This window comes from Phallusia mammillata, chromosome 6, assembly GCF_965637545.1.
Source record: "Phallusia mammillata chromosome 6, kaPhaMamm4.hap1.1, whole genome shotgun sequence".
Classification (NCBI taxonomy): domain Eukaryota; kingdom Metazoa; phylum Chordata; class Ascidiacea; order Phlebobranchia; family Ascidiidae; genus Phallusia; species Phallusia mammillata.
Window position 1 is genome coordinate 22,945,557 of NC_137257.1, and position 19,382 is coordinate 22,964,938.

Consider the following 19,382-nt stretch of genomic DNA (forward strand, 5'->3'; position numbering starts at 1 on the left):
CCCAAGGTCCCAACTCTATGGTGGCTGACAGCTGCCACTCAAAAAAATAAAAATAACCAACAAAAAATTACCAAAAAATAAAAATCTTTCAAAATAAATAAAAATAATTACAAAGTTTTATTAAACATAAAATATTTCAAAAGAAAAAATAAACGTTTTAAAAAAAAGTAAAAGCAAAAAAACATTTTAGTTCAACCCGTGGCCGAGAACTGCCATTTCAATGAGAACTGCCTTTGAAATGCATTGTGCCGGCCGATGGCTGCCATCAAACATCCAGCGATACGGTTGAGCGGCTTTGTGTTTTGGCGTCTTCTGTAGCCTGTAAGTTGTTCTGCCCTGAAGGTCAACGAATAACGTTGATAGCTTAGCCTTATTATATAGCGATAGCTTACATGTAGAATTACGTTGATATTGCAGTAATTGCCGAAAAGCGGTCCTTTGACCATTTTTTGAAGAAAATGAAAGCAGAAAGATGCAAAAAGAAAGAAACTGAAGAAAAGGTCGAGATCATAGTTCAGCGCCTAAGCGAAGAAGTACGCGGAAAGGCACACAAATACACACGTATTGGTCCTAGAGAGTTCGTTCCACTGCTTGGCGAAAACCTCAGTATTGAAAATATTAAAACCTCCTGTGAAACGCATTTTAAAACAGATTTGCAGTGTGATGTGTTGGCAGGAGAGGAAGGCCCATCTTGCACTAGTGTTTCACAGCTGTCAACAAAAAAGTTAATACATATCAGATTTGTTAACTTAGAATCAGGTTCAAGTAATCAAATTTCAGACATTGTTTCATGTTCAAGCTCACATACCATTGTAAAAGAAGAAAACTCGGTTCTTTTCAAAAAGTATGACTCTGGCAGAGATGCTTCGATTGGGAAAGGTAATTTCTTGCACAGAGACAGTGCTTGAAATGTATGTCTTTGACTCTGCTATGACCTGGTCTGCAATTCCCAGACGTATTGAAATGAATATAGATGAAGAAATTTTAGGCGGGGGTTGCTTTCGACAGGCCTATAAGGCAAGGAGCACTTTGCCTTATTTAGATGTTCAAAGATGGGAGGTAAAGAGGTATCATGATACTGTAAAAAGAGATATAGCTGAAAGCCCTGATCAAACACTGGAGGATCACACAAAAAAATTTTGACTTTTCTAGCTAAGTTGCATCAAATTCTCAACTAATGATACTCTCATCAACTAAATGATATATTCAGGGAAGTGGTCATACTTTATTTGATCCAGAAATAGCTTCACAAAAATTAATGGATACAGATAAATATTTGGTTTGTGGTGGAAATTTGTCATTTGTTGCAATTGATACATTTATGTCTCAGCACATATGCAATTTGTTTTGAAAACTAGTTGGTATTAACATTGTGTAGCTTTGCTAATTTTTTTAGGTGTTGTGATACTATCGCTACATTCAGACCTTATTTTTTCGTTTTTACCCCATGTAACAGTGCTTGTGTTTTAGGTTACATGCTGACTTATTGCATAATTATTGTTATTTGTTTTCAGTATCACTTAATACTAGATTACTAATATGGCTGATTGGACATTTGATTCAAAATTGGAAAATACTTTGAAAAAATATTTTAGAGAAAGCCTCACAAGACAAGAAATGTTGGACTTTTTAAAAGTTGAGTATCCACACTATGCCTGGAGTATTCGTACATTGGACAGACGACTAAGGCATTTTAATATATATTACACACATACTTTAGCATCTGCTGTCAGTAAGGAGTTGAATGGGCTAGGACAACTTTTGGGATACCGGGCTATGCACACAAAAATTAGACAATTCTACAATCTTAATGTCTCCAGAGACTTGGTCTATAAAACTATGCATGAACTTGATGCAGATAGCATGAAGCAAAGAGCTCCTTTCCAATTGCAATTTATGGTTGTCTTGATAGTTGCAGCAGAAAACTTCTTTGGGCTAAAGTCTGGTCAGATAATAAAAATCCAAAACTGATTGCAAGATTTTATTTGGAACATCTCTATGAGACAAGAATGATTAGTCGATATTTAAGAATTGATCGAGGTACAGAGCCTGGACAAATGGCTGCAATACATGCTTATTGAGACAAAATCATGATGATTTGCAGGACTCATCTGACTCAGTTATTTATGGCCCTTCCACATCTAACCAGGTTTGTAGTGACACTAAGCCTTTTTACATGATCATTTAAGTGGGTTCCGAACGCGACTCATAACCCGGTAACTAGATATTTTGCTGAATCACTTTCCGCTTGACTGATTTTGCGTGCTCGCTGGTGTGTTCGGCGAACAGTCGGGTTAAAACTATGGCGAAGCCAAGAAAGTCACCCACTTTGTGGAGTGAGTCTGATGTAAACGAGCTATTGGCTGTAATTCACGACAAAGGCATTTTACCATTAATTGATGGAAAAACTCAAAGAAATGCCACCATTTTTAAGTCTGTCTCAGCAACGTTGGCCGAAAAAGGTGTCTGTTTTACATGGTAAGTGAAATCTCTTGACAAAATTGTGTATAATTGGTGTGTAATATCATATACGGCTTTAATATTTGTTTAATGTAGAGATCATGTTGTGTAGATAAATTTTTGCAATAACACTTATATATAACTATTTTTGCAAATATAGATACATTTTTGCAATAACACTTATAAGTATTTTTTTCGTTGTGCAGTGAACAGGTAAGAGAAAAATGGAAAAACCTGAAGAGGTTATATTACAAAAAGAAGAGGGAATTGTCAGTTTCTGGGTCCTCAGCTTATGCCAGTAGATGGGCCCATTACAATCAAATGAACCTTTTACTAGGGTCAAGACCAAGAGCCCAGGTGATATGAAAGCCAGGATGTGTTGTTTGAGATAGTTGTTTAGTCACAAATTGAAACATTTTAAGGTAGTAGTTTAATTATAAATCAGTCCTATTTTAGGCTATGAATGATAGTCAGGGAATTGACTCCAGCTATGAACCTGAAGAGCTAGACTTTACAAATGGTGTGTATTACAAGTGCAATAATTTGTTATCTCACAAAAACTAAATGTTATTTGGCTTAGTAGATGATACAAGCGAGTCAGCAGAAGAAGGTAGCTAGTGTTGTTGGGCTAATCAGTGATAAGCATCCCACAATATTGTTCCCCATTTTTTTGCAGCTATAGTACTGGAACCCAGTGATGAAGCTGCATCTACGTCAGACATATCTGGGTGCAGTTTACCAACTGATAGTAGTGACCCAAATCCCAAAACAACTAGAAAGCGTAGTAAGTTTCTGGTTCAAAAAGTCCTATTCTACAAAACTGAATATGTATATTGGTTGCAATTTGTCTTTTTTAAGAACAGTCGCAAGCAATTAAGGAGTTTATTTTGTACAGAACATGAGGACTCTGTCTCTAAAACGATAGACGCTTTCAGACAAGAGGCAGAAAAGGACCGCCAGCTGACCAAAGAATTGTTTTCAAAACTAGCTGGTGTTCTTGAAAATAAAAAGTGACAAACACAGTTAGATCTTGTAATGCATGTATACACTTTTAAAGAAAGCGTGATGACTTACGCAGAGGAAGGTTATTAACAACAAAACGTTTTAAAGCTTCACGGACCTCCCGGCCTTCTGTGGAGTCATTTTGAAAAATCCTAGTTGCTGGTTGAGAAAAACCACCTTGTGTCGCTGATCTGTTGGTCTCCGGGATGGGACTTCTAGCTTTTTCACACACATTGTGCAAAATACAGCATGAAGCAATAATTTTAGGGGCAAATTTGATTTCTGCATCTATTTTCTTGCCCATAATTCGCCACCTTGCCTTTAATTTACCAAATGAACTACAACGATGCGCACTGAACTGTGGTAGCAGTTAAAGGATTCCTCCTCCTCACTTGGTTGCATCCAGAGTATGGCTTAATAAGCCATGGTAGAAGTGGATAAGCAGGGTCACACAAAATCATCAGTGGAACAGTAACTCCTTCAACTTCAGCAGGAAACTAATAAAACATAATTTTCAAACAAACCTTAAAGCACTTATTTTTAAGTGTAGTTTAATGTACATTGCGAACTTACATTTGGAAGCTGTCCAGCCTTTTTAAACAAACATGACTCCTTAAAAGCACTGGCATCATGGCAACTTCCAGGCAGTTTTACGCTGATATCTCTAAATCTAAAATACTTGGTGTTACATTAAGTGTAAATGAAATTTGAACTATTAAGATTATGTCAGTTTTACCTATATTTATGATCAACCACAGCTGGCAGGATTAAGGAATCCCATCCTTTTCTATTTGTGTAATCTTTTTTACCCAGACTTGGTGCTGTGACAGGGATGTGGCAACCATCCATGGCACCAATCACCTGTAAATAGTACCAATATATTTGTGTAATTAGTGCAACGATTCTAAAAAACATCTAATATACACATTTGCCATTTTATTAGTCAACTATACCTGTGGAAAATGGCTTTCTGCTTTGATTTGATTGGCAATTGAAACTGCTTCTTCCAGTCCAGGCATTTTTATAAATTTGGAAATATGTTTGCACAATGCATCACACAACCTAAAGAAAAATTATAAATCTCTTAGTTCAAACAGTGTTTTTACCATTTTAAGCAATTGTGCACTGATGCATCACTAACTCCAAATAACTGTCCAACAGTCCTATATTCTGCTGCTGAGGCTAGTTTGAAAATTCCAATTGCAACTCGCTTATCAGTAGATATAGGCTTTCTTACCACATAATCTTCTGAACACAAAACAAGTTAGTTTTATTTCAAAGTCTCACTTATAATGGTAAGTTAAGTAAACCTGGCTTCATGTCGATCCACAACTTTAAAACAAGTTCCCTGAAATCGCTGTGCTGCAAACGAAAGTGGTTCACCCATTGGGCATCATTAAAACCAGGAACAATACTGTTCCACCAATGGTTAGATCTAAAGAATGTAGAATACAACTCAAATTATTTGTCCAAGCACAACAACATAATGCTATTGCTACCAAACTGTGCTATGTAAGTAACTTACTGGTTTGTAAGATCAACTAAAGCAATGTACCAATTTATTACAACAACAGAAAATGCATACAGTTTATAAAAACAAACCTTGGCAACATCCATGGACGGCCTATCCTTAAATTTAATTGTAGGTGTTCTTACAAAACACATCCAAATAAGTCTCAATCTTTGCCGACTGCGACGATTACTAAATTGCTGCAGTAGCAATAGCATTTCCGCTTCAGTACCGTTCATGTTTGTTCATGAGACAAAGTGACAGCAGTGCGTCGCATGTAAATACGTGCCGTTAGCGCGTTCGTCACGCTTTAGCAAACAAGCCTCCGATTGGTCAATTATGCGGGTTATAACCCACTTGCGAACACGACCATGTAAAACGGTTTACTGTAAGTTTCTGGTAATTTACTGTAAAACGGTTTACTGTAAGTTTCTGGTAATTTACTTTTTTATTATGCTTGTATGAACTGATTGAAAGTTGGTGGAAAGAGCTACATGAAAGATTAGAAAAGTATTTTAAAATCCAGTTATGCAAACTGAAGGATGAACACACAACATTGAGCACAGGTGCACAATATCTAGGAAAAACAAAGCTGTGTGTAAAAACTTTTTTCCTGGTTATTGCAGAATGTTGTTGTCATATTTGATGGTGCCAATAATTCAAAACCAACTGGATACTTTTGTTGGTGTGGTGTGGAATACTCATCGAATTCGAGTGCAGAAAAATGTACAACTTCCTTCTGGTGTGCCCGACCATATATACAACTTTCCAGACAAATATGGACTTAACGAATGTGGTGAGAAGTTATGTGATACTGCATTTTAAGTGCAATTGACATGTTCGATAATTTGAGTTTACTTCCAAAAATCACTGCTAGCATTTTATATGTTTTTTTTACTTTATCACTTAGATTTTTTACTAACTTACACAACAATTTCTACATCCCAAAACAATTAGCAATAATGTATTTTAATGATACAGGTTTGGTTGTGTCGACTGAACAACTTGAAAAGCTGCAGAAATGTCTGGAGTTCTTGATGGCCCAATAGACTATTTGCCAGAGGATTTCAGACTTAAATGTGCCTCAGTAATTCCGGATCCACTGCAAATTGATGTTTCGAATTGTGCAGATGCATTTTGTTTTCAATTACAATCGACGTTTTTGACAACCCGCCCAAATAACCTCCATTCAATGTCAGAAACCAGCCCAATTGCAGCCATCGGCCGGCACAATTCAACCCGTGGCCGAGAGCTGCCATTGCCTTTGAAATGCATTGTGGCAGCCACCTCAGCCACGGGTTTATGGTGGCGGCCGATGGCTGCCACAATGCATTTCAAAGGCAATGGCAGCTCTCGGCCACGGGTTGAACAAAAAATGTTTTTTTTTGCTTTTACTTTTTTTTTAATTTTTTTTTTTCAAAAAAAAGTGTTTTTTATTCGAAAGTGTTATTTTTTTTTTGCTTTTACTTTATTATTATTTTTTTACTTTATTTTTTTTGAGTGGCAGCTGTCGGCCACCATACAACTCTTTGCAATAGGCTTTGTTAGAAAGTGCTGTCAGTTTCTTTTGGATTTCTATATTCAAAACCATAAACACAAATATACTGGTGTATGCACATCTTTTATTTTCATCATACTTGTAGCTACATGCCAAACATAATGTTTTGTTTCTGACGATTCTTCACTAATGTATTTAATGATTTGTGGATGCCTGTCAGTCACAAAGGCTTTAATAAACAATCCTTTGCTTGTGATGCTTTCAATGCATCCCAAGAATCCTTCTTTTCCCATAGCATTGCTGTTTGCCACTTCATTGCCCTAGAAAATATTATGAAATTACCAACTGAGTACCTGAACAAGGTTAATAGCAACAATTTTATTGTTGCAAAGATCCATCATTGTGTATGTACCAAATTTAGCTGAGTGTCCAGGGAAATCTGCAGTTAATTTACTTCTGGTACACCATTTACGAATTCCTGACTTTTCCACTGATTTGCAACAGAGACCAGTACAATCTTGAGCCACAGTCACAAGTGAAAAAAAAATTTTTTTCTGATGGGTACTGTGGCACCTTGACATTTCGGGCAAATTTTTGAGAGGTGAAAAAGTTTTCTTTTACACACAATGTATTTTGGTTCATAGCTTAGATTGGGTGGTTCCCTACATGAAAATGTATTGATATTATCACACCTTTTTTTCATAACCACACTTTTTGTTATTACCAAGTAAATGGCATGACAATAAACTAAATTAGTATGACATAATGGTAATAATGAAGACTATAATGTTAACGCCGTATGTGACGAATTCGTCACACTGTGCCTTACATCCATTTTTACAGTGCGTTTGGTGTTTTTTGGGCGGAAAACGGTTGTCTCGAATTCGTCTCGTCCAACTTATTCATAAAACATCACATTTGACCACCTAGCCAGAAAAACTAAAATTTTATGTATTTCCGGATTTTGTATTCCAACATTAGCAGAAAATTTTTTTTTTCATGAAACTCGCTGTCAAACTTTTTTAATTTTTATCAGTTATATGAGAAGAAAAAAATCGTGTGTACATACAAGATGAATGCCTATTCTACTGCGCAATTTTTTTCAAAAAAATTCAAAAGGTGTACAAAATATGGGGGGTGAATGTCGTGTACCGAATTCGTCATTTGCGTCACGAAAGTACACGTAAATGGTCACGTGATCGCTAAAACATAAACACAATATTCTGGTCCTATACCAGCATTTATCAACTACATATTGTCATTTTGCACAATAATAAATAGTGGCATTGCAATGACAGCCAGTTACGTGTCAACCAATTACGTCATAACGGAAAATCTTCTGTTTGACGTCATACTACCAAAACCCTAAAACATCGTAAAATCAAGTTTTTACGTTGTTTACCGAGAAAAAGTACACATTTTTGGAAGCAAAACATAGTTTTGATTGAGGCAAACACAAGCGGTTGATGTGGTTTCATTCTTACGTTGTTTACGTGCAAGTTTTTGCAACCGGTTGCGTAATACTTGGCCATTGAATGAATTATTTTTTTAATTTTATTTGCTGGCATCACCTCTTTAACGTCATAACCATCGTGCTTTGTCCTAAACCCGAGTGTTAATAACTGTGTTTTCACGAACAATTACACAGAGGTCTCCAACACAAGGTTTACCGCCACGCGTTGTGTGGCTCGACTATCGAAACTTGTTACATTTAGTACACCTGTTCTAGAACAAATGTATTTACTTTGCATTTTTCGTAAAAGTGCATATTCCAAAATATCAAAATTTCTGGCGTCTGGGACGTTTCGTTTCGCTTTCACTAGAGACGCACAAAAAGTAGGTTACGAGTATTGACAAGGCAATCTCAAAGTGGTTTTAATCGAAACAAAATTGACAAAAAACAACGGCATTTAAAATTTTTTATGACGTCATAGAAGTATATGACGTCATAAACCGATTTCGATATCGTCTTTGTCGATATAATTACGTAATAACACAAAACTTTTCATTGAAACCTAATAGTGCACGAATAACTACGAGATACATACGCGGAAATGTTTGCATTAGTTTAGTCTTAATGGACTAATGTGCCGAATTTGGTACAGCGGGCTAGCACCCCCCAAAATGCGATAAAAAAATTTTGGGGGTGCAAATATTTTTTCTTCTGCCCAAATGCTTTACAATACGCGTAACAAAGATTTTTTTCCCAAACTGATTTATATCGCCGTCGTTAAGGGGTTAAATGAGATTATGTCACAAAAAAATTAACTAAAGCATACCATACGCTGTGTGACTACTTTTCTTGCAGCTGCCCTCATTGCCATTTCTTGCTGAAGAAGAATGTTCTCATAAATACATGGAATGGCATTTGGCTTTAACACCACAACTTTGCCATATCCCTGTCATTCTGCAATTTTCTTGTGAAACAATCATCTGTGAAATATAGGCTACAAAGAACACTGCATTTTGTTGGTCCCTTTCACTTTCGCTTTACGTTAACAAATTTAATCCAAGCTGACCGCAATCGCTTTATACTTGGAAAGCGAAAAAGTGCCATATTGCTGGCCTTTTGATTTCCTCTCGAATAGCAACCATACACAGAACACACTGCAGGCATTTTTGCACACTTGAGTATAAAAATGAAAGCAATTAAACACCAAAATACCTAAAACTGACTAACGTAATTGGCGTCGCAAAATATTATACAACCACCGACAACAGACAAGCTCCAAACCAAGTTGGTACGAGGTGACGTCACATGACGTTTGAGCTAAGTGACAAAATATCCGCAAGGCGTCAGTGTTTTTAGATTTAAAACGTAAATATTTGACTAGTAACTTCGATTTTTGTGGTTTTAAACCTGGAATCGTGTTTATAAAAATACGACAAACAACATATTAAAAAATAATTTTCCGGTGCCGGTGCTCATTAAGTCATATGAACTTACTGGTTAAGAAAACCTACCAAACAAGAAAGAAACAAATAGCTAAAAACCTTTGTATTGAGTATCAAATTTTACATTGTGGTGCTCATCAAAGTCAAGAACTGGAAGAGGTGGTGCGAAAGAGGGCCAATAATGTCAATTTTAGATCTAAAAAGATGCTAGGTGCAAGCAGAAAAAGATGTTTAGAATAAAATGGATGTGAAAGTCAAGAAATGAAAAAAAACGTAGGCTAGAAGACATCTCAATGATAAAGGGTAAAAAAATAACCATGAATGTCCTCAAACTTTATCCGATATACGAGCTTTATTGTTTTTTCTTTGTTTAAAATGGCCAAGATTAGCTTTCCTTGTGTGGTAGCCATATTAAACAATGAAACTGGATTGTTTAGTTTAACAAACTATATGTACCGGTTTTGTGACAACATGCTGTTATAAGAAAAAATGACAAGTACATAGTAAATAAAATATACATAGAAAATTAACTATCCCATTGTCTCGCCTAAGAAAATGATCCTAGTGGCCCCAAGTATTCATTTTTCCTGATTTAACTTGAGGCTATTATTTAATAGCACGAAGTCTTTTGTCGTGTTCCGCTTTCGTAGCTCCCCACAAACAATGCCGTCCATATGCTCAAACATCATACGTAGTACAGATTTACAAAAAATCTCGGGAGCTGAAGAAATACCAAACGGTAGACGCAGAAATCTATACCTTCCAAATGGCGTGTTAAAAGTACACAACCGAGAACTATCTTCAAGTTTAATCTGCCAAACACCAGATAAAGCATCAAACTTGCCAAAAGTATTTTGCGTTAGGGAACTGACTCATTAGTTCCTCACGAGTTGGTAGCATAAAATGTTCACGTTGAACAGCCCTATTGAGATCACGAGGATCAAAGCAAATTCTTAGCTTGCCATTTTTGTTTCAACAATAACCAAAGAATTTACCCACTTTGTCGGTTTAGAACCTTACAAATTGGGCAAACAACCGGTGGCACTTCGGGACTGACTTTTCAGTCCGTTAAAAGTTCTTTGTATTTGCTAAAAAAATTACGACAACTTATAGAGTCAACTAACTAGATCAAACCCAGAGTTGGGAACCCTGCAACCCAATAATCGCTGTCGATGGCAATAATGAACGGCGGAGCCACTTCGACATTGCGATACTTTAAGTCAGGGTTCTTCAACGGGGGCGATGGTGACAATTTTGGAAGTTGGGGGGCGATTTGACTTCAAAAGGGGGCGATTTCAACATTACTGATTGCATAAATATGGACAAGAACTGTGAGACTCAGCTAACTTTAACTTACAAGCAAATATAATTCGTCTTGCAAACAAAATCAGGGACAATGGACACATCAGATTAAACATGCTGCTATTTAAATACATTGTGTTTACTGGGGATTGTTTGTACTTTTTGTGATCTCGAAACCGAGGTTAGGCATTTAATTAGCCACAGAGCTTTATTGAGGCTTTGTATGGTGACAGGCCATACTTTTAAATACAACGGTAACAAACTTTACCTCAAACTTTTTTCGCTTTTACACTACCTATAGAGGCCTACAAGCAAAGAACTCTATAACCAGGAAGGTCAACTCATTGTTCTCGTCACGCATCACTGACACGGGATAAAATCCAGCGTATTGTTAGTGTTTTGTGCTGCTAAGTGTAGAAAAATAGGAAATCTTAGTGCAAAAGAGTCGTTTTTTTAAATAAAATGGGGGTAACTCACTGCGCAGTGCAAGGATGTAAATGGTCTGTAAAATTTGCAAAAGCACAAAGTGCCAAATGCAAGACGTTTTTCGGTGTACGGCGACCAGACCTTGCAAAATGCGAAAAAGAAAGCAACCATAGACAAAGTTTAACTAATTTTTTGTTGGCAATGCGGGATTCCGAAGCAGGCGACATCATTAAAGAACTGCTTCATAAAGAAACGTAGGTTATATTTTATAAATTTGAAAAGAACTGTAACTGTGAAAATGCTTTTTATTTGGGTATATTGCAGAGCTGGCATATGTGAATTGCATTTTAAAGATGAGGGTATATTAAGAAAGGGAACCAAAATTATGTTAAGGTGTGGAGCAATGCCATGCCTTAACTTACCCAAAAAAATAACACCAACAATTGCTAGAAAGCCACCATTTCCAAGGCAAACTGTTAAAAAATGTATACACAAAAATGTTGATGACATTTTGAAGGCATCAAAAAGACTTAGCAATGATATGAAAGGTTTGCAAGGATTTTTTTTAAATTATGTGTCATACTGTGTACCAAACTTGCAGAAAAATGGATTGTTTACGTGCTGAAAAGTAATCTTATGTTTGAATTAAAAGAAGAAAACAGCTTAGTCCCCAAAATCAGGTTAGTCAGACAAAAGCCCAGGTTTCGAACAGGTCTGACTGTGGTTACAATTTTAAAGCTAAGTTAACCTTTACTATGTTGCCATGTTCATAGATTGGTTATAAAGGTTTCGTCTGTTTCTTTACATGGCTGGGATTGTTCAGTAAGCATGTCTTGTCTGGAAGATCCCGAGTTTTGCACATTATACTGCTTTTTAAGTAAGATTGAATATTGTGTAATCATGTTTGTGTTTTGCACATAAAAAATGTGTCTCTTTGTCAACAGAAAGTGGAGTAGCAATAGTTTTGTGCCAAGGTGTTAGTGGTTCCAGTGCAGACAAAACTATAAATCAGCATCCAATTTTGCACTGGTCAGAGACTGAAAAAAAAAAAGTTACCAGTTATATTTTCAGAACTGAGAAATGTGAAATAGTTGGTAAAAAACATTTTTTATTCATTTAGGTAAAACAGTAGTTTGATAAAAATATCTTGGTTTAGCAGGTAAGGGTGAGGTATGTAATCAGTGTAGAAAACACAATGAGCAAGCTACACAGAGTGCGCCAGTTAACCTTCAGGTAGATTTATTTAAACACTAAAATCTAAAGGAATAACAATACTTTTTCTATAGTGACTATATTGTTCAATGTAGAAAGAGCAAACATCGGAATTAAATGAATGGCAAAGGTTGTTCTTTACAAATCAAATTCAAAACTTCGGAGCAACCCAGACTGGACGAAGATATCATCCAGATGTACTTCGATGGTGTATTGAATTGTACTGCCGTTCACCTGCAGCATATGACCATGTTAGAAACAGTAAAGTTTTAGTTCTACCTTCTGCCACTACCATTAAAAGCTACAGGTAAAAAGAATAAAATTTTTAAAAAATGATGACTTTTAAAGTTTAATTTTAGAAATCAGATTTCACCACAGCCAGGTTTAAATACCCAAGCCATCAGGCATGTGGAGCAAATTACGACCTACCATAGAAGTTCGCCAGGCTATGTCACCATGGATGAAATAAAAAGTAATATTACACAGTGTTACAGTACACAATGTTAACATAACAGATCTGAAAGTATTACAATCATTTAATGTTTTAAGTTCGTGAAAAATTGGTTATCTCGGAGGGAAAGCTGGTTGGATTTGTAGATTGGGGTGAACCAGATGAAACAAAATTGGCAACACATATTCTTGGTAATGAAACTAACTTGTTTAAACTGCAGTACTTGATAAAATTACTACAATTCGACAGTTTTTTATGTTCGCACCATCAAAAGGGAAATTTCATATCCAATTGCTTGGTTTCCTACCAATTCAACACCAGCAACTAAGCTAGCACTAATGTTCTGGAAGGTTGTATTTGAACCGGAAAAAAATGGGGTTGAAATTTATGCGCTTGTGGCAGATGGCAACTCCATAAACAGAAAATGCTTTTTGTTGCTAAGTGGTCTAAAAAGCATACCACTGGACAAACCTTTTGTCGCACCTGTAGTGTTAAATAAGTTGTCTCGGTATAAGCTATAAACCGAGTCACTATAAATGTTCGCTGATGAGTCTCAAGGTTACAACCGCGTCACTACAAATTAAAGAAGGTATACCACCGTCCTTAACCTCCCAAGCTCCTGGGCTTGTCAGGACCGGAGTCCTGGAAACTCCACACACGTGTCTTGCACTTCGGTTCGTTTGTTTATTACTTCTGAAAGGCACAAGAAGGAACAGGGACAGAAAGAGAGGCAAGAGAAAAGATCGAAATGAACGAGTGCGGTTTATATATATACTCCGGATAAAGGCGTTAAATCGTACACATGTGCTCTTGCGATTGGCTCTTGCACAAATTCCCACACAAAGCAGCATCCAATCACAGCACGAGACAAAACATACGGTTAAAGCACATAAACACCAGATCACAAAGTTTCATCTGCATCCTAATTAACTGCGACAGGAAATATTACAAAGTCCGAACACGATTTGTCAATACAGTGGGATTTGGTTGCTATACATTTTAACTTCCTCGCAGCCTTTGAGCTAGCGAGTCAAAACCGAGCTATTTTGGTAAACAAATATTGCAAAGTTTGCACAAATTATGTCGCAACCGCTACAAAATACCCCCCGCCATTTTTTTGAGCAATGAGCAATATATGGTCATTGCGGGATTGGGCATGAAAGTGGCACACAAGAAAATACATATCATACACAACAGAAAACAATACGCAATGGATAATTCGTTGATTTCTGATAATTTCTGGATCAACTACTCAAAAATCCATAAGTTACAGCACAAATGCAAGAATTTCTTCATTAAGCATTTAAAACAGCATGAGCATATAGATTATTCACAAACAAACAACATTCGCTTTTACACCACACCAATTATCGAATTTGATTATCGCATTTCGAGCGTAACGTTTTGTTTCTGGAGATAGATTGTCTCCAGTCTCCAGACATCTGAATTGCTGAAATTATGTGTCTGTCAGTATGGTGAATGTGAATGTCCTTTGCTCTTGATCGCAATAGCGGTTCGAAGGCACGTCGCTTCTGAAACAACAAAATAACAAGCAGTATACCGCAATAACAATGACATTATTTTACATGAAAGTTTCTACGTTTCAATGTGTAACAATAGAACATAGTAATTACGGTAGAGCAGCGCATTTATTGCCTGAGAATCGAATTCAGTATTATGTGTTACAATTGGGCAGGCAATAAACTTGGCAATTGAAGCGGTAGTCTTGGCTGACTAAACTCGACAAAATTGTCCAAAAATTGAATACGTTTGATAAAGCAGAACACGAAATCAAGTTGTGATTTAATGTAGGTATGCCCCCAAGCTAGCCGATGTTCAGACTAAACCTTAAATTGTAGATGGTACTCAGGAGTATATTGATGTAAATAATCACTCGCATAGCATTCATTCCTCGTGGGAAAGTAATAAAAAGAATACGTACATGTATCAAGTCATGCTCAGAAACTACGAGCTTCGATAATCATTCGTTCATTGTAAAGACCGCCCACTTGGCGTAGTATTGTAATAATAAGAAAGTAATCACCGCCCACTTGGCGTAGTAATGTAATAATAAGAAAAGTAATAACACCGCCCCATTGGCGTAACATTCATGAATAAAAAATAGTAAAACAAAGCCTTGTTGGCATATTTGTAACATAGTTGGGCGACAGATATAATTTCTGTAAAGTTTCGTAATATAATGATATAAGATTTTTTTTAAATGTTTATTTTTATTTCCTGGGCGCAAAAAAATGTCAACATGGTATACAGTTTCCCAGGAAAATCACGTCTCGTTAGATTGTTCCCTTCATTTGTATGCGCACTTCTGTTACGGTCGTAGGGTGATCATTCCTATCGGTTGTACACAGAGTGGACGCATGACGTACTATTCGAAGGGATCTAAAAAGTCGCAATTCGTGCTCAACGTTGCCTACGTGTTGGCACATGGCATTGCGACCCGTGTGATATTATCGAATGCAAAGGGTAAGTAAAGTGTGCACCTCTGGCTGGCATAATGCCAGAGTTGGTAAGCATTCGCGAATTTCTGTCGCCAATATTTATATTTTCTTCATTTATATTTAATTTGTGATAGGCAACAAATAAGACAAAAAAGGACACTCCTGTGGTTTGGCTAGGGGCAACACCTATTCGATTTGGTTCTTTTTATGGTTAGATTATGCGTTTCTTAAAGTCAGGCGCATGAGGTCTACAAAGACCGGTACAAAATTCTTTGTGCGCATATGATGTAACATGAGTTGTAAAAACATTTACTTCTGTTAAACAAAAATGCATTCAAATAACAAATCAGCCAAGAATAGCACTTCAATATTTGCTCACCTCGTTTAAGAAAAGACATCGCACTGCGGTGTGACTGATCGAACGATGATATAGAAACATGATCCAAACGGTGAGAAACAAAAACAAACGTTCGACGTTGATGACAACACATAAAATACAGTTTTCTGCAAAAAAATAAAACGTTTACAACTTCTTAGCTTAACGATGCAGTCCAAACATTTGGACGGCAAACTGGTAATTCTTTCGGTCTCTTGTAGTAAACTTCGCTGCCATCACTCGAGCTTTTCTGAAGTTACCACTTGTTAAACAGCAAATGTTTTGTAAGTTCTCCTCTCTCGAGCGGCACCAAATTTTTGTAGTGTTCATAAGGTGTCTCGGTATAAGCTATAAACCGAGTCACTATAAATGTTCGCTGATGAGTCTCAAGGTTACAACCGCGTCACTACAAATTAAAGAAGGTATACCACCGTCCTTAACCTCCCAAGCTCCTGGGCTTGTCAGGACCGGAGTCCTGGAAACTCCACACACGTGTCTTGCACTTCGGTTCGTTTGTTTATTACTTCTGAAAGGCACAAGAAGGAACAGGGACAGAAAGAGAGGCAAGAGAAAAGATCGAAATGAACGAGTGCGGTTTATATATATACTCCGGATAAAGGCGTTAAATCGTACACATGTGCTCTTGCGATTGGCTCTTGCACAAATTCCCACACAAAGCAGCATCCAATCACAGCACGAGACAAAACATACGGTTAAAGCACATAAACACCAGATCACAAAGTTTCATCTGCATCCTAATTAACTGCGACAGGAAATATTACAAAGTCCGAACACGATTTGTCAATACAGTGGGATTTGGTTGCTATACATTTTAACTTCCTCGCAGCCTTTGAGCTAGCGAGTCAAAACCGAGCTATTTTGGTAAACAAATATTGCAAAGTTTGCACAAATTATGTCGCAACCGCTACACACCCAATCCATTTTCAGCAAATCGGCCAATATTTTTATGCTCTGATCCTTCTATTAAAAGTAGGGATGATTACAATGTGTTGCAGTCCAGTCAACTAACAAAGGCATTTGTTTGCATACTGCTAGAAACTCTCTATTTTCATCCAAACCAGGTGGCACTAAATATATGAATATGGGCACAGGAGATGGTGATATTCTGTGGAGCCATGTCTTACAACTTTACAAGGAAGAGCAAAAAAGTCCTATTCTAAGCAGAACCAAATTGTCAAAAGCTCATATTGTACTCAATCCTTTCAGTAAAGTATGGAATTCTAACATTTTAGTTTACAAATTAAACCTAACAACTAGCTGCACTGGCAAAACAATTTTACTGTGGTGTTAGAACAAATCATCTGCAGGGGGTTATAATTGGTTGTGTGCAATGAGAAGTAATTTCCATGCATTTATATCATAAATTCAACAAAAATGGCTCTTTTCTTCAGACAAGAGGATGTATTGTGTCATGTGCATCATCTCGTTCTGATCCAAATTGCTGTTTTTGGCTCTCTTCAACCTCTTATGTTTTATAAAAAATTTGTAATTTCAGAATTGTTTGTAGTAGTTATAATAATTACAGCACGCTTAGTACTGATCACTGTGTTTACCTTACAACACCAAACTTTCTCTTGTTTATCTCTTGAAATGCATTATTTTCAACGTTGCATGTGTGGGGACCCATGTGTTTCTGGTTATACTTAAAGTAAAAAAGAATATGGCTTATACGGGACCCATCATGAAATAAGTCTAGGGATTACCTTACCGTTTTAAAATAGGTTTTATTTGATATGCAATGACAAAATGTACTAAGTCGCGCAACGAAATCCGGAAATAAAATTACATGTTAAGTTTATTGCAAAGAAGCAAGAATGTGTCCAACATCTGAGATTACTGATTTAAAGTTTAATGAAGTAAACAACATCATGTTTCAAATATGAGCCATTTTTGTCGGCACCAAAACATACATGGATATAATTTATATTGCACAACAACCATTTATTGCAAGATGTTTTCAAACATATATCCCTGAGCAGCTGCCATTGTGGTGCAGGATAATAATTACAATACACCAATCCAGGGTTTATAAAATGTTATTCTCAATTTACATTGTATTTAGTTTTTCACATGTAAAATTATTGCTGCTAATTTTCACAGATGAAAGTAGGACTAGCAAAAGATACCTTAAGTTGGAAAGTGTTTGGAATCCATGCCAGGTGCTTTGGGCCAGTGGCGGCTCGTGCCTAAAATTTCTGGGGGTGCTGCTTCAAATTTTAGCCTTCATTGGCAATATATAGAAAAGCCACATTTCTAGATTTCCAGCCATTGTTTTGCGTAGAAAAACAAGTAATACAAAACTTAATTAGTAACTCCATTGTGACTTAATTTTCGTTACGCAATAATGTACACGAGTGTAAACAGCAGACCGTATCATTTGTGTACAGTGTTGCCAGGTTGCGCTTTTGTCGCCGAATTGGGCTACTTTCGACATCGAGTTGCGGGCTTTTTTCATGAGTTGCGGGTTGCGCCTTTTTGGGCGGGTTTGTAAATGACATTTTCTACCGTATGACGAGTAATGATTGCATTATTATTGTGACGTGGAAAACGTTGTAAGTTAAATTTCGACAAGAAAAGAACTAATGAAACTGCCGAGCGTCGAAGACTTAACATCCAGCTGAGTAAAAGAATCGGGTAAAGTTGCGCCTTTCCACAATTTGACCTGGCAACACAAATTGTGTATTTTGTTTACTTGCATGGCAACGGGCCAAACTCAATAACATGAGGTAATAATGTGGCACAAAAACACACATGACACAGACTCGAAACGAAGCGGATGTTAATCCGGGAATACGGTAATAACAATATATTGAACAAAATAGTAATAAATAAGTCGAAAAGTATTTCAGTTGGACAACATTTAAGAATAACTGGTTATAACAATGACCACTTACTAACACACTTGCTATTCAGTCATTAATATGGATATGTTTCATTTGAGTAACTTATAGTGACAGTCATTGTTTCAACATATCTCATGATACATCACAGATTATTGCCACACAAAAAACAGCCATAAAGCTTTTTATTGGTATCATAACTGACAAATTTAACAACCACATTACATTTGTGTCAGAAGTTGGTTATTTAAACATCTTTTCTTCAAATTTTTGTGTACAGCCAATAATTGTCTTTCAGTTTGCTTATAATTCTTTTTTTAAAGTCCAATACTCCTCCAAGCTTTGAAATTTACAACACTCTCATTTAAATTTAACCCATGTGATTAAACTTTGTGCTTCCTTTTTACAACCAAAATGAATCATAAAGTTATAGTTTGGGCAAAATAATTGATAGCTTCTTCCTTGATTTCCAAATGACAACTAAGAAACTGTTTGTTTCTATTTAGTGCTAGCACTGCAAGTCTTTTGGAAATAATGGTGTACCTTAGAAAAAGTTTTCAGTGTTGAAAAGAACAATTTTGGACTCATGGGAATTGCAAAAAGGATTTTTCTTCTTAGTAATTTAACTTGTCAAAACATCATCTAGATTATTTTCAAAGTAATCATGAACATCAGATCTACAGAAACATTTTTATTTCAGTAAATAGCTTTACTTTGTCAACAATGGGATATGCTTGGTGGTGACTACTATCTTGTCTGTAGAATGTTCATTGTTAAGAAACATTTCCTGTGAAGCAATTTAGTAGCTACTGTTAAGAGAAACAGTACATGTCCATTATATCAATACACATGATTGCACTTGGTTGCAAATACTGTCCACATGGTGTGTTAAGAAACCAAACTTGAAATGGTCATCACTAAGGTATTTCA

General features: G+C 36.5%; 1 protein-coding gene and 1 long non-coding RNA gene across 2 annotated transcripts; one reads left to right on the forward strand and one right to left on the reverse strand.

The window, feature by feature from the left end:
* Positions 1-6,520: 6,520 nt before the first annotated feature.
* On the reverse strand, positions 6,521-6,954 carry LOC145232510 (uncharacterized). Its single transcript, XR_013860903.1, has 2 exons — positions 6,883-6,954; positions 6,521-6,790 (listed from the first exon to the last, which is right to left on the reverse strand). It is a non-coding gene; the product is annotated as an uncharacterized LOC145232510 (long non-coding RNA).
* Positions 6,955-11,129: 4,175 nt separating this feature from the next.
* Positions 11,130-17,802, forward strand: LOC145232597 (uncharacterized). Its single transcript, XM_080097258.1, has 13 exons — positions 11,130-11,347; positions 11,418-11,641; positions 11,695-11,773; positions 11,867-11,970; positions 12,038-12,187; positions 12,253-12,326; positions 12,401-12,612; positions 12,665-12,777; positions 12,855-12,947; positions 13,006-13,236; positions 16,522-16,581; positions 16,626-16,822; positions 17,713-17,802. Exons 1-13 carry the CDS (start codon positions 11,130-11,132, stop codon positions 17,800-17,802), a joined length of 1,845 nt encoding a protein of 614 aa, XP_079953384.1.
* The last annotated feature ends 1,580 nt before the right edge of the window (positions 17,803-19,382 follow it).